Genomic DNA, 15979 nt, shown 5'->3' on the forward strand with positions numbered 1-15979 from the left:
TCTCTGCGCTAAGCTCCAGGCCAAATTGCGTGTTTAGTTCCTCTCTTAACTCGACTAATTAAAGATGCTGTCTCTTTTATCACCGAAAAACGACAAAATTAGAAATTACTATACTCTCAGGAAAGAGAAATTTTGTCCCCTTTTCTCATTGATATTTTTTTTTTCTGAATCCGATTTTATTTATACCTAAATTCAAAAAAATTGCAAAATTTGCCGCTATGGGCCAATCCGGCCCTGACGGTGGCAGCACTACAGCTGAATACCTTCAACTCCATAATTTTTTGATTGAAGGTCTTCTATTTTTCGGAATGCATATTTGGTCATTCCCGGTCGTTCCTTCTCGGGTCTGATAATACTGGCCTGTATTTAACGGTGTGTGCTCTGATTTGGCCATTTCCGGTCTCTTGTTGGGTCCAATACTGGCTGTAATGTGGGTGAGGACCGACTGTGGCGGAGAATGTTGAATTTTCGGCATTCCACCGCAAACCCGCATTTTTCGCTAAAATCCCTAACCTTCCCCATACCCATGTCTTTACCAGTAAGTACTACTTAGACCCGGAAAGAGATCAGAAATGACCAAATTTCACTATACTTTCCGTTAAAGTTTGACTTTCAATGAGCAAAAACTCGCAGGGTTGAGGCAAATCTGGTGGGAAGCCCAAACCAGTCCTTATCGAGACCTCTCCCTTCATAAATTGCTAAATTTTTCCTATAAAAATGGCCTCAAAGGAATTCCTAAAGTGAACATTTCCACGGATATCTCTATTTTTGTTTTTGTTTTAAAAAAAAAGAAATACATAATACTAAACATCCATCATTCAGTTTGATATATACTTAAATCTTCGGCATCCTTCCGGTTTCAGAATGAAGGCATCCATCCCCCTCCCACCTTGTTCGGACCATTTCCGGTCATTCGAGTTTAGCGCAAAATTACCCGCCAAAATTTAAAAAAAACCGCAGTTCGTCGGACAGCTTTCAATTTTCTTTCTGCAGATTACCACCATCATTAAAAGCAAAAATAATCTCGTCTCTGGTGGTACCACATTCCATTTTGTGAAAAATTAGATATGCATGATAGGTTCAGCCGCATATACATATTTGGTGCATTTTTAGAAAGAAGGCGAATGAAATTTGATATCCCGGAAGAAGCCGGTGATAGCGCATCCTGCACAACCATAGCACACAATTAATAAAAGCGCTCAGTACTCTAGGTATCGACACAATTATTGCCTATGTGGAAGTACCAAATTCCACTATTAATTTAGATGTAAGCTGTGTTTTTCCCCCTTCTTCTTTCCGGCTAAGTGATATCATCAAGATGAGTTGGAATCACCGTGCACGTAAAAATTGCAAGGAATCGAAAAAACAAGTGCAATCAAGTGCAATGCATTTTGCATAGACTGCGGCTGTCTCTTTTGGTGAGCTCACCCTCAGTTTCCGTTACTTACTGTGAGCTGCCTCCCCAGGATTCGAAATTTTGATTAATATATTTACAATTAGTAGAGGCCAAGAATAAGCCAAAACTTTGATATTGTCATTTAAAATTATATGTTAAAATTTATTTTATTCCCGTTTTACTTCTTAGAAGTATTTTATGGCTATTTTCAGGAAGAAAAGATCGGTTCCAGGCGCCCTCCTGGAGTAGGTATTCGATTAGTTCCGTCACGTGCCGTTCACAGCGCAAGTGCTACACCTCGTTCGCTCTCTTTCGCAAGTTGGTGCTGAAGGTAAGAATACGTTCTCCTGCTCTGTGAATTTTATCCGTTTCCATCCCGGTGAATTTTTAAGTGATTCTCTTAAATTTGTGTCCATATTATTCCTGAAGCTTCTGTTCTATCCACGAATCTTATAATTTCGGTTTGTTCGACTTACTTTTGCGAATTCTTAGTGCCTGACTCAGGTGGTAAGTCTCCATACCTTCGCTCACCATACCGGTCGTCGGAATTTGTGTAAATTGTGTAACCTCGGCCCCCAGTTTTCTTTGATTTTCCGTTCGTTGTCGATTTCGGTACTCTTGGTGCTTGTAATTTCGTCCTTTTTTTCTCACATTTTCGAGTTTGTCGCGCCGCCTTGCGGCGCCACGTTTCCACGATGTCGCCATGTTGTCCATATGTGGTAGTCCGGCAGTTACAACCGTCTTATTCCTCTTCTGAGCATTCTAATACTCGATTCCGCACACATTACTCTTCCCACACCTATTTTTCGTAACTCAAGAATCACGAGAATTTCATTTCCCGGTCGTGAAGCGATCTTCTTTTGTGTTGGACGCATGACCTCTCGAGGCATCCGCGATCGATTGTAGGCGTCTGAACCGGCAGACGGTGCCCTTGTCCTCCAACTCCCCAGAGCCAAGTTCGTAGATTTCCCTTAATTTTCAAAATCAAACCCGTCTCATGTATCGAAAATCTTTCGCGCCTGCAATCCTATTTCTTGTACAAGGCCCAACGTGGTTTTCAAGTCCCCGGTTCCAGCAGACAACCGGCCTGCCACATAGTCGCCCTCACAGGCTGCCACCCATTAACCTGAATTTTTCCTAAGATGTAGCATTGTAGACCTCCAATCTTTATCTTTCTCGGTGCTTCTCCTTCCTTTAGAGTGATAACTCAGCCTCAGCCTCTCTTGTCTTTTTCTTTGTCTTCACCACACTAATCAATCCTGAGAAAATTTAGATCTTGCAGCCATGAGGTCATGTAATCATGTAATTACTCATCTTTGTCCATTGATGACCAATCATCAATGCATTAGGCCATTCATGGAGAGGGTGGAAAAAAAGTCAGTTTTCTGAATCTTTTGTGGATGAGCCTTTCTGAGTGCTGCGTGCTCTTCTTGAAGACCAGTAGGCTCTGTATTGTTGGATTCCTGTCACTCAGACAGAACCAGCACATGCCAAGATCCATCTTCTACAGTGCAAAATTTTCTTGAAACTCTGAGTCTGTTCTTTCCTCATGTGCGAATGAGGAAAGGATGCCCCCAGTCCTCAAAAGTTTCACATGGCACACTTTTAACCCCAGTGTCCAACCAATGCAGTTACCAATCACCTGAGTTAATTTTATGGCATCAAGTCCATGAACAATTTATCAAGAGGGAGCGTTTCATTGCTTGGCTTCACCATGTGCTACATCTTTGTCTAGGCTCGGAGGGTGTGGTTTTTCATCTTGTCCATGTGCCGATTAGGCCCTGGTTAAGTCTAAAGAGGTATTTAGGAATTGCAGTTCTTCTCTCAATTCCAGAGTAGGGAATCTGCGCCCTTTTCAATAGGTTTTTTAGTTCCAATGAATTATTCACACTTTTCAAATTTAAACCTCTCAACCAAAGCCTATTCAATATTTTGACTCATATTCTCACATTTCATTCTGATTCATATTAATGCATCATCTCAGTCCTCATCATTACACTTCCTCCCATTTTAAGGTTCTCACATTTTCAGGTTTTGCACTCAACCGATAAACCCAAAATTGGCTTACTTAATTGACCTGATTTAGCTGAAAGTAAAATAAACGCAACGATTTCCCAAGTACCAATTATTTCTGACTAATTTCAATTTGATTAGAATCCATTCATGTTCTTCAGTTATGGTTGCGATTGGAGAGCTTCACCTGAGCCAGAGATGAGGTCCAAGACGTATTTAAGATAGCTACAAACTGCCGATCACTTTTTATTTGTGTAAAGTTATTTGTGGATAGCCTCCTTCTGATGAATTCATTTTTTCTTTCCCTCTATCTCAAGGAAGTTGCCTCTTTAAGAAAGCGTTCACTTTCTAGCACCATGCTCACATTCTGGTCCCATCTTTAATGAAGGCATCAGGAAATATCAGATGCGCAACCTAAGTATGCCTTGAGGCATTCCTGTACTCAGACCTGAGCAGATGTATGTAGTTGTGAGCAAGATCAATTCCTGCAGGTCCTTTTAACTGTCTATCTTCTGAGATCATCCTCCTACCCGACCATCACTTGATTGCAGCCTGTCTGATACAGAATCAGCAAATGCATTGCTTAACTTCATATTGCCCATGTGCATTATTGCTTCTTCATTCATTCTCTGGAGTGACTGGTATGCGTGGATTTAGTCTTTATTTTACAGGCCATATCTTGCTGTATGCCATTGAATTTTTCTAATGTTTTGTTTTATAGCCCTAACTCTTCATGTTTCTTTTTGCAGATTTCTTGTTGTTTTTGTTGAGAAGCGTCACGCCAATTCGTCAAGATGGGAAAGGAAAAGGTCCATATTAACATTGTCGTCATCGGTCACGTAGATTCTGGTAAATCTACCACAACTGGACATCTTATCTACAAATGTGGTGGTATCGACAAGCGTACCATCGAAAAATTCGAGAAGGAAGCCCAGGAAGTAAGTATCTTTAATTCCTTTATTGTATCATATTCTGCTCCAGAATGTCCCTTTTTAAGACTCAAGTGGTTCACTTACAAATTTAGCAGAGTTAACAGTCTCAAGTTACTGCAGTATCAGAGATACCAGTGCAAGTGTTTTCTTGCGGGATTACCCCAGTTTCTTTTGTCCTGATTCATCAGTAGTTAACAAAACTGAAGAGCAGTATGATGATTTGCCAAATCTTCTGCTATTTTCAGCTCTCTGTTTTACTCCATGTCGCGAAGATAGTTTATTCACTCCCTTGAGAGACCATTAATTTAAAGTCTGACTCTTCCATTAATTAAAAAAAAAGACTCTATTTATCTACCTTAAATAGTCATCGAGAATGTCAAGTCAGAAATTATCACACGTCAGTATCTGTGCATCCAACATCCATGAATTATATACCTTAGGTGTTAGAAGTGGGAAAAAACGTAACATAAGTAATATGTCACATCAACCTGAATGCATCAATCATCAGTTGGTTCATTCCTTACCCTGTTAAGTATTGTTGACTGGTGCTGTTGTTTGAAATGGATTTTTGTCTCTTCTCTCCCTAGTTTTAGCACTGGCTACTATCCTAGCAAGAGGTAAAGATTCTCTTCAGGAGAAGCAAAATGCAAGAAAGAGAATGAGTCTACAGTTACTCCTCTTGTGTATACTAACTGTTCCTGAACTATTAGTCAAGACCTGATTGAGCTGGTAGGAGGATATTCGAAGGTCCTGCCACTTTTAGGTCATAGTAAAGCATTGTTAAGCCAATTTAAGTTTGTTTTACTGTGTTACATTTCTAACAATAATGTTCTGTCTACAGATGGGTAAAGGTTCCTTCAAGTACGCCTGGGTATTGGACAAACTGAAGGCTGAACGTGAGCGTGGTATCACCATCGATATTGCTTTGTGGAAATTCGAGACTGACAAGTACTATGTCACCATCATTGATGCCCCAGGTCACAGAGATTTCATCAAGAACATGATCACAGGAACCTCACAGGTATACCCTTTTTTATCCGTTCTCACTCCAAAAGTACCCCTCAATATCTGCATTTATATGAAATCAATCCCCGCAGGACTGCTTCCTAAGCAAATCATAGTGATTGTTCCGATTTTCCATATGAAGCATTTCAATTTTGCATTATCTGATGATGAGTTGTATCTTCCGGATTGAGACTCCTATGACATGGAGAGTGAGATGAGCACCCTCCCTACTCCATTGGACCCGTACAACTGTCCGCCAAATTTGATTTTTCCCTCCTATTTATTGGGGGATTTATGATATTTTCATCAGTATTGCCTATTAGACCCACGCCGCTTCTATTCACATTCAGTCAAGCTGAGGTTAAAGAAGAACTCCTCTCATCTATGATGTCTTTATTTCATACCTTCAGAAAAGACAGAATGTCAAATGGAAAATTTTATTACTATTAAGAGTGAAATCCCTCAATCTTTCATCATTGTTGTGAAAGAGGCCCATGCGGTAAGGAGTCCAAATCTGAGCAGAGCACCCAGAGAAATGCGACTCTTAATTTATTGGTTTTAGTGTGTTTGAAAAAATGTTAAACTCAGACCATTCGTCCAATTACCATTGTGCACTGTAATCTCTTGCGATGTTTGAAAGCGTTCAATAGTCACTCAGTTCACACCTTTTATTTTCAGGCTGATTGTGCTGTCTTGATCGTAGCTGCTGGTACTGGTGAGTTTGAAGCTGGTATCTCCAAGAACGGTCAGACCCGTGAACACGCTCTCTTGGCCTTCACCCTTGGTGTGAAACAACTCATTGTTGGTGTTAACAAGATGGACTCCACCGAACCACCCTACAGCGAGGTAAGTTATCATACCTTCTTGTCTACATCTGGTAAACATTTCTGAACTTTTTCATTTGACCTTATCCACAGAGAAGACAATATCGAGTCGCAAGTGTGAATAGTTACGTACTTTAAAGTAGCATTAAGTAGCAGTTGTCTGTAGGTCCGTAGTGAAATCAATTGAAAGTGAAGAAAATTGCCAATTGATCTGACGTCTCCTCTAACATTTTTTCGCCTGCAGTGTTCAGGAGCAATCATGGCAGTTCTAATTTTCTCCTTATATTAACACAAATCCCCAGAAAATAGTTCCAAGAGTTTTTCAGTATTCTCTTTTTCGGCGGTAATTGTATTGGATCAGATGAGTTATTTTCATGCAGAATATCTCCTAAGTTGTCCTGCGATACACCCAAGTGACGTTCGATATTTTGAAGCAAAGCTGTCTAAATTCAGGCTACTGCTGACACATTTTCCTGATGTCAATTCCCTACGCCCCCTTTTGTATCTGTGCCTCTCCTCCCTTTTCTGTGTACCAAAATGAAGCAATCATTAATATAAACTTCGAAGGATTCTGCCTTTTTCTATTTCACTCGAGGGGAAGTGTCCCCTCCCGGACTCTCTTCCCCACCCGGTGACTGACGCTGCGCTGTGCTGAACGGTTCAGCCTGAACCTTTCCCCTACGTCTGACCGTTCCCCACTCCTCTGTCAATCGAACCATATGCCACCGCTTACGTCTTGTCGCTCGCCCACCCAGGTACCTAGGTACCAGCGGTCAGTTGATGATAAATCTCGCTCATGCTCCTATGCAGCTACGCATTGATTACGCCAGCTAATTACTTTCTAATAATTAGAATTTCTTCGATAATAGTTTTCTTTATTTATTCGACTGTATTTTTTTCTCTGTTCTACTGTGATTTCCTTGGTTCTCTACTGTGTTTTTTCCTAAATCTCTGAGTCAGAAATCTGAAGCACTTCGGTATGCACCGAGTACTTCAGATTGTGACCTGAAATCTTCGGTATATACCGAACTACTTCAATTGTCTGACCCGAACTTCGGCAGATGGACCTTAACTTTTCGGATGCGTGATCCGAAAGCTTGAGAGATCCATACGATCTCAGCTTCGGGTTCCATGCACAAATTTTTTTCTCCGTGTTTCCTTTCAGGGGACGCAACTAAAATTTCAGTAAATTTTTTTTCAGAAAAGTAAAGAAAAAAAGAAAAAAAGAAAAAAAAAAGTGGCTAACGATGGTTCCTCACCTTCACGTGGTGTTGGCTGTTTTTACTAAGTGGGAACCGTCCATTTTAAGATATAGTCTATTTCTTGCCCTGCCATTATTATTCTACAAGTTAATTGTGGAGTGAGAATTTCATAATGTTTTCTATGAAATCTTCAAAATATAGTGATAAAAAATTTGCAACTACTACAAAATCGGCTCGCGAGGCGAGCCGAATGTCACTCGCGTAGCAAGTGACCGGGGGTCCAGGGGGCGTAGCCCCCGGCTAGGCGTGACAGGCGCGCGAAGCGCGCCCAGAACGGCTAGTTTACTTATTAAGTTCATTCGAATTTTCTCTCTTTCAGGCTCGATTTGATGAAATCAAGAAGGAAGTCAGCAGTTACATCAAGAAGATCGGATACAATCCAGCTAGCGTAGCCTTCGTGCCAATTTCCGGATGGCACGGAGATAACATGTTGGAGCCATCCAGCAAGATGCCATGGTTCAAGGGATGGCAAATCGAACGTAAGGACGGTAATGCTGAAGGTAAATGCCTGATTGAAGCTTTAGATGCCATCCAGCCACCCAGCAGACCCACAGACAAGCCCCTCCGATTGCCACTCCAGGATGTCTACAAAATTGGAGGTAACTATCGCTGCCTCACTAACTTTCTCCGACTCATTCTCTAAGGAGTCAAAATTTTTTATTCTGTGGTATTGTTCCTTAAATTCAAAGATTCGCACTCATACTTTTTCAATATTTTCTTTTCGGTGCAGGTTAAGCTCTTCAGCTGTGAAGTTTGTTTAGCGTAATCGATGTCCCAAATTGAACATCATGCCACTGAGTCTAGAAATTTCTTAAGAACAAACTTCTTGACCCCTTAAAATTTTCGAACATGTTGATTTAGATCGGCTTTGATTCAAGATTTCGAAAACAGATGAAGTTTAAAATATTGATCTAATGCACAATGAGAAGTAAGGATTTGAATAGCTGCGTTTTTCTGAACTTTATTTTAAGAAACGTAGATTTGTTGACGTGCTGGGCACAAGCTACAATGAAGCAGTTAGTACCTAACTAAACTACTGGCACTAATTGAGCGGTGGATAGCTCATGGGGTTGGAGTCTAAATATGAAGAGAGCTCGCCCTGTCTTATGAAGATTCTGTGTTTTATGTTGAGTGAAATCCCATTTTAATTGCTGAAAATAGTGATTTTCTCCTAGATTGCTATTGATGTATTGGTTGATTACTAATTTGTCTCAATCACTTAAATTGCAAGAAGTTTAATGTTTGATCCAAATTTTTCTTTCAGGTATCGGAACGGTGCCCGTTGGTCGTGTTGAAACTGGAGTGATCAAACCAGGTATGGTTGTCACTTTCGCCCCTGTCAACTTAACCACTGAAGTTAAGTCCGTTGAAATGCACCACGAAGCTCTGCCTGAGGCCGTGCCCGGAGACAACGTTGGTTTCAACGTAAAGAACGTTTCAGTCAAAGAACTTAGGAGAGGATATGTAGCTGGTGATTCCAAGAACAACCCACCCAGAGCTACCGCCGATTTCATTGCTCAGGTAACAACCTTCAACAATCTGAAGCTAATAAACAAGATGAAATGCTTTGAGCAGATAGAGAATCTTGAGAGCTGTTTTTTTCTAGACAGAATCCACAGACATGTAATTTTCACTCCTGAAGTCTAAACGTTTGGTCCATCTGTAGAAGAAATTGAATTTGTCCAGATTTCCTTATTCTATTTTACTCAGAAGGTGCATCGGCCCAACAAATTTTTGATCGGCATTCTTTGTCCAGAGATTTAATGAGTTTAATCAGTTGAAATACTAAGTAATCCCAGAATTACTCTTGCCATTTTTCAGATTTTCTGATCTGTATCTCCACTTCAAAGTTAAGCCTTGAACTCGGGCAGAGGAGCGCAGAAATCAAGTCACGGCTCAGTCATCTGTATCACATTATGTATGAATTGGGCTTACAGAATCATATTCAGTGATTTATCTTCTGAAACAGATCCTCATAATTTTATGGTAGCTTGTATCCTATTCTGTGAATAGTAATTTTATTCTTCCTCTTCTTCCTTACAGGTTATTGTATTGAACCATCCTGGTCAAATCTCCAATGGTTACACTCCTGTCTTAGATTGTCACACAGCTCACATTGCTTGCAAGTTCGCTGAAATCAAAGAAAAGTGTGACCGTCGTACCGGTAAGTCATGTCATACTTTCCTTGTGCTCTTTGCAACCATCAGGCAGACCCGATTTTTATCCATGCCATTTGTGTCCAAACCTATCTCATTGATTCTCAAATACATTATTCGCCTTTACATACTGGGCAAGAAAACTATTTCACTGTGAATAAGTTCTCTAATCTTGGAAGGCTACAGGAAAATCTTGCTGATCTCTGGCTGGAGTTACCTGTGACCAGACCAGATTCATGCCAAGAATACAAAACCACCGAACATACCTGTAACTAGTTGGTTGTTCCATTTGTGGAATCGCAATTTGATTGCTTGATTTTCCCTGCACTGTGAACTTTAATCTACATGTCAGGAATTTTTTCATTTTCAACAGAAAGTAATTATCGCTTGAATATCAATCCAATGCCTCAGCTTACTGGGCAAGGAAACAATTTAGTGATGAATTAGTTTTCTAATCTAGTGAGGCTACAGGAAAATCTTGTTGATCTCTGGCAGGACATAATTCCTGACCCGATTCATGCCAAGAGTACAATTGAAAACTTTTTCTCGTATAGTTTTACAAAGACATTAAATTGTCAATATTCCCCTTCTTTGCTGTGAAATCTTCTCATTTCTACCATGCGAGGTTGACGGATGTCATGAGCGTAATTCTGAACAGTTAGGAGCTGTCAGAATTCAACTTTTTTGCCCCATTGTTTAAATATTGAATTCTTCTGTTCTCCTCTGGCAGAATCTAGTGATTGAAATGTGGGCCACTCTCCCCTACATATCTGAGTTCCCTGCTTTACGGTGAACATCGTGGTGCTGGAGCATCTCATATCCCTGAGTTAAATTGTCCAGATCCTCATTTACATGTGAATGTGATATTTTCCCCTCTGTGGATGTGCATCTTGTATGTTTTTGAGCTTTCTTAGTTGAAAATTATCGACATGTTTGTGTTACAGGTAAAACCACTGAAACTGAACCCAAGAGCATAAAGTCTGGAGATGCAGCCATCATCAACCTCGTGCCCACCAAGCCACTGTGTGTTGAATCTTTCTCAGAATACCCTCCTCTTGGACGTTTCGCCGTCCGTGATATGAGGCAAACTGTCGCTGTTGGTGTCATCAAGGTAATTATCAGTCTTGCAATTCTTCCACTTATCCCAGATATTTCGGCACCGAGTCAATCCACATACGGATTGCATTTAGCAAAAGGGAACCAGCATCATTACAGTGTTGATTAAATGTCACTTCTTTGTAATTATCAAAAAAATCTCCCAAAGTAGCAAATAGGTTTTGCATCCCACCAAAAAATTGTTAATTTTAACAGGAAATAATTGTATAAATTTAAATTTTGTATTTAGTATTTTTAAAAGAAAAAAGGAATTATTGACACGATTTTGAAAACACAGTTATCGTTATAATGCTGATTCCTTTTTGCTGAATGCGATTCACATGTCATTTGTTCTTGTGAACGATTTTGAAGAATGAGTGCAATTTATTGCTTATGGGATCATATTGGGTTTATCTAATTCGACATCTGCGGTGGATATTAAAAGAAAAACGTTTAGTAGCAGATCTATGGGGAATGATCTTGATTTGAAAGTCTTAATGGATAATGCCTCAAGAAATGTATTTTATTCTCCTGGAATGTCTGTTACCCTCAGTAACTAATCTCTAATCTCTCAAATCCTCATTTAATTCAGTATTACATACAGGATTATCAGTGGTCTAGTAAGCTGAGAAATTTTGCAAGTAGAGGTTCGCCAAAATCAAAGCTATTAAAAAAAGTAAAAATCCAGCAAAAAGGTTTGATCAGAAGTCAGAGAATTGAAAAATTATAGTGTCAGGGAAAAGCCTAAACAAAATCAGGTAACCAGAAAATGAAGATCTTATGAAACTTGGTACATTACTGACAATGAATTAATATCTTCTTCAAATTTTAGGCCAAAATTTTTGGAGGATAGCAAAAATAATGTATTGTCATTAAGATACTTTTGAGTCCTGCAGGCCGATTACGAACGATCGAATTCAGACGGGAATTCTGATCGATTTGGGGACGCTATCGATTTAGCAAAGCATTGCGCTTATGGGCCGGTCAAATCGATAGGACACAAATCGATGCAAAAATGCAGAAATACGGCCCTAAATCGATCAGAATCCCGAAATCGATGGAAATCCAAATCGATGGGTCCGGACCCATCGATTTGGATTTCCATCGATTTCGTGAAAAACCAAGTTTTCCATCGATTTGGGTTTAGTTTCAAAGATGGCGAATCTCGTGCTAGTCATTGAGAACTACGAAGATGTTGTAAATGAAGAGATAGAGGAGCGAATACGAATTGAGGAGAGAAGAATATTGAGGAAAACATTAAGGGACAATTGCAACTCATTTAACATGCCAAAAAAAGTATTCCAGCAGAATTTCCGCGCAAATTTACGCGCGGATTTTTTTTTATTTTATTTTTTTTTTTAATTTTTTTTTATTTTTTTATTTTTATTTTATTTTTTTTTCCTACGCAAATTTTAAGGCTCCTTCTGTTCGTTATGTCTTTATGATGAATTTCTCGCTCGGAAGAAGTCAGTGGGAAGTGTTCTGCGCCCATGAGAATTTTTTGAAAATCAATATCCATTGTACATTGCCAGTCAATCAACTCGGATAACTAAGATAACATAAAAGAGGGCGGGTGGGTTCATTCCCTCCCCCCTCCCTTAAAAAGATTCGTCTTAAAATTGGAAGTATACTTATTTATGAAACTTCAGCTATCGCAATAAATTGGATTTTTTTTGGCTTTCACAAATCTCGACCCTCCCTTCCCCCCCTAAGTATCGCGTGGAGATAAAAGTTCATTGACTGCCTTTGGCCGTGTACAGTAGACATTCCATATCTTGGGTTCTACTGGTCCGATTTTGACCAGAGAGGACTTAAATTTTTTATACAAAGTTAGCTTGGCTGGAATCAGCACTTGGAAGATGTGCACGAAAGTATCTAGAGAAAATAATCTACGAATATTATTTCTCAGCAAAACTGGAATATTCTATGAATATATCCAGGACTTCTAACCCTCCGAAGGGCTCTCCACCTCAGGCGATATGCGTTACTTATCTACTCTTATGATTTTAAATTGCAGAGCATGATTTCTCCATGACAGCAATTTGAACTTAGGCCTCACTATCCAATAAAGAATTTTAAATTCTGATTTCAACTACTTACACTTAAGAATTAATTAATTTTCCACTTATTTTTTCGCAAGACTATGAAGGAAGTTTGCACAAATATTATAGGGGAAAGAAGAACCCCAAAGAGTATATTATGAGAAGGATTTTACCTTCATTGAGGCTGGCTCTACTGAAACAATGGGCTGTTGAGTAGAAAGCAACACAGAGATTTTTCATAATTTGCTTTCAAGAGGGGAAAAATATGATGGAACATGTTCTTGATTTCAACCGCCTCAGCTCTAACATGTAAAAATACTACCCAGCAAGACTGCGGGATCTAGGGAAATGAATCTGAGAGAATAAGAACTTTACACAAAGAAACAGGAAAAGGCGCATGAAAATTTGTGACTGAAACACCAACTTAGATATTTTAATTGGGACGAAAGTGCAGGCATACAAAGAAAAATTTGCATGCAGCAAAAAACTGAATGGAAGAGTAAAAATTATTTTGACACCAATATTAGGATTTAAAATATGAGATCTCTTTAAGACAGAATTGTTAAACCTAGCAAATAGTGTTAAAATGAGGTGTATCATTTGAAAATTGAGTTCGCTGTGCATGGATGGTTATGGAGATGTTCAAGGTTCAAAATAAAAATTGTATGAAACGTATAAAACTACAGCTAGATAGGTACTTACAGAAAATTTTGTTCCTCTTTGCGACATTCTAGTAGATTCAAGTGATGAAAAGGGAGTTGATGAAACTTGGTAGAATTAATGGCTGTTTACAATCAAGTTATAGTCTCCGCAAATCCTTAAAATGTACGATAGAACAAGCGGAAGCCATAATTCTGAGTGACACAGCTATTTAGAATTGGTGAAGTCCATGGTGACTTGTTGCTCTGGCTAGCAAGTGTTTTAAAACATTTGAGTTGAACACATAACTGAGAACAACTGATGATAAACTGACCGCTTGCTGCTGTGAGATTGGACTAGTTGAGCTTGTTAAAAGCTGATTATCCTGGACTTTAGTAACTATCAGGACTCTCAGAGCCCCCTCATGATTGCACAGTTATTATTGCTTGATAAATCAATCCATAAAGGGGCAGCATATCAAGATAAATAAACCTCTGGTTAGGCATGCACTCATGTAGATATTTCTCTATAAGGCTCACCTATGGGTTCATTGTCAATCATCACTCGGACCCATCATGGAAATTCTTACGGACAAAGATAAAAATCAATTACGATTCATTTAATCAGTGAGGAATGGGAAAACTTACTTCTCAAATAGTTTTATGGTATTTTAATACTACATGTGTTTTTGCACTGTTGGACCAATACGCTAGTACTGGTTAGCTACGCTAACCTAATCGCAACCAACGATCCGATGAATTACGGTTGTGATGTTATGCGCAACCAGAGGATTTTGGAAGTGAATTTCTTAAATGGAGAAGTGATATTATAAAATCTTTGACACATGGTACCTGAGGATGAGAGATGTAATTACTAATGAAATCACAGATGATAAATGATTTGGAAGCTGCCCGAAGAAGTTTATCATGAGCGGCGATGTCTATGATGATTACTCAGTATCCGGCACGAACTAGTTTTCGAAAATTAGAGCACGCACTTACGAGGGATTACACTACAAATTACGGATGAAATATTAATGACTAAATGTGAAAAAGGACCTCGTGTATCACCATTGAATAGCTTTGATCGGTATTCAGAGAGCAAACCAACACCTCGTAGATCCGTCACACACACCACTTTCCGGTTTGCTAACCATTTCTCCAAAGGATAGAATGTGATCCAAATTGACTGCCTTATAATGGAAGTATTGTAATGATCTAATTAGTTCGATAATATCTTCAAAAAGTAAAATAACTGACAAGAAAACACTCATTCACCAAGAGACTAAGAGAGAATGCAGGGATAAGCAGTACATAAACAAACCTTTCCGAATCAACCGTTCATCGCGCGCGCTTTCAAATATTTTGAATATTACCGCGAATATTTAATTTGACGGACTACAAATCATCTTTTGTACACTTTTCATTGTAATTCTTTCTTCATTTTCTTGATTCTTTTCTTATTTATTGGATCTATTGTCCAAAAAACGGCGCTTCCACTTGGAAGCCATTTTTTTTTTTTTGAAATCGATCGAAAATCGATAGGCCCTAAAATCTGTCAGAAGCTCCTCAAATCGATCAGAATTCGATCGTTCATAATCGGCTTGCTGATCTGTGTTGGCCAGTTGAAGTGTTAATTAACCGATCCTTAGTGGATCTTTAACACTGTGTTGAATTTTTTTTTAAATTGATTATTTTATGGATGTTTTACTTTTTTGTTGCAGAGCGTACAAGCCAAGGATCTTTCTGCTGGTAAAGTAACAAAGGCTGCAGAAAAGGCGCAGAAGAAGAAATAACTAGGTGTATCCGTCACATCAGATACGCTTATGAATACTGTAGGGTCTATTGAAGAAACGCACGTCTTTGTCTTCTCCATGTCTTTGATATTACCTTATTTCCATCGTAAAGAGTTCCGCAGGAAAAAACTAAACTTTAAGTGTCGATCAACTGTGGCGTTATCATATTTTGATTTTGTTTCTTCATGACTCAATTCTTGATTCAACTGATTGTTTCTTTTTTTTTAAATATATATGTATAATTTTTATTTATTTTACTTTTTTAATATTTACTCCCCCATCCTCTACGTGTCAGCCACGACACTCATTTTCTTTCCTTTTTTTTTGTTTTCTATTTTTTTTTGTATCCTTAGATGTGAGCATAGCTTTACCTTCGAAGCGGGGTTTCGAATTCTTGAATGTGATATTTGTCATGATGTTGAAGACTTGAGTAGTTGTAAATTTAGTTTTTTGCTTTTTTTTCTAATTTTTTCTTCCTTTTTTTTCACTTTGATCAGTGAACTTAAAACATTTAGTTTTCTCTTCAATTTTTCTATTGAATCAAAAATATTCTTACTAGTTGTATGCTGAACTAGAATCCAAGGCGTAACAAAACGTATGTTTACTTACTTTAAGAGACCCTTTTTCATTTAATATCTTAATAAAACATTTCTTAACTGCTTTGGAGACTTCATTTATTTTCGCATTTCAAGAATCTCCAGTCAGATTTAACCCAAGTATTCACTAGATTTTAATCAAACTACTCAACCTCATTGCCGTCTTAACGAAGAAATCCGCTCTCCAACCATTTGTCACCCAGAATGTTGGCTTTGACTTTTCC

At 38.8% G+C, this 15979-nt stretch overlaps 1 protein-coding gene across 3 annotated transcripts; it reads left to right on the top strand.

Moving 5' to 3' along the window:
* The first annotated feature begins 1599 nt into the window (after window positions 1-1599).
* Window positions 1600-15819, top strand: eEF1alpha2 (eukaryotic translation elongation factor 1 alpha 2). Of its 3 annotated transcripts, none has more exons than XM_019061836.2 (9): window positions 1600-1727; window positions 4159-4347; window positions 5183-5362; window positions 6025-6192; window positions 7752-8031; window positions 8697-8953; window positions 9476-9596; window positions 10533-10699; window positions 15088-15819. In XM_019061836.2, exons 2-9 carry the CDS (start codon window positions 4204-4206, stop codon window positions 15157-15159), a joined length of 1389 nt encoding a protein of 462 aa, XP_018917381.1. In that variant the 5' UTR covers window positions 1600-1727; window positions 4159-4203; the 3' UTR covers window positions 15160-15819. The 3 variants fall into 3 exon arrangements, with proteins under 3 accessions (XP_018917381.1, XP_018917382.1, XP_072154020.1); XM_019061837.2 differs by having other exon boundaries at window positions 1716-1903; XM_072297919.1 differs by lacking the exon at window positions 1600-1727 and adding an exon at window positions 1836-1857.
* Window positions 15820-15979: the final 160 nt, after the last annotated feature.

This window comes from Bemisia tabaci, chromosome 3 (genome assembly GCF_918797505.1).
Source record: "Bemisia tabaci chromosome 3, PGI_BMITA_v3".
Lineage (NCBI taxonomy): Eukaryota > Metazoa > Arthropoda > Insecta > Hemiptera > Aleyrodidae > Bemisia > Bemisia tabaci.

Coding starts and splice junctions, on each gene's coding strand:
- eEF1alpha2 (XM_019061836.2), top strand. CDS start 4,204: ATGGGAAAGGAAAAGGTCCATATTAACATTGTCGTCATCGGTCACGTA. Junction 5,363..6,024: donor TGATCACAGGAACCTCACAG/GTATACCCTTTT, acceptor TTTTATTTTCAG/GCTGATTGTGCTGTCTTGAT. Junction 10,700..15,087: donor TCGCTGTTGGTGTCATCAAG/GTAATTATCAGT, acceptor TTTTTGTTGCAG/AGCGTACAAGCCAAGGATCT.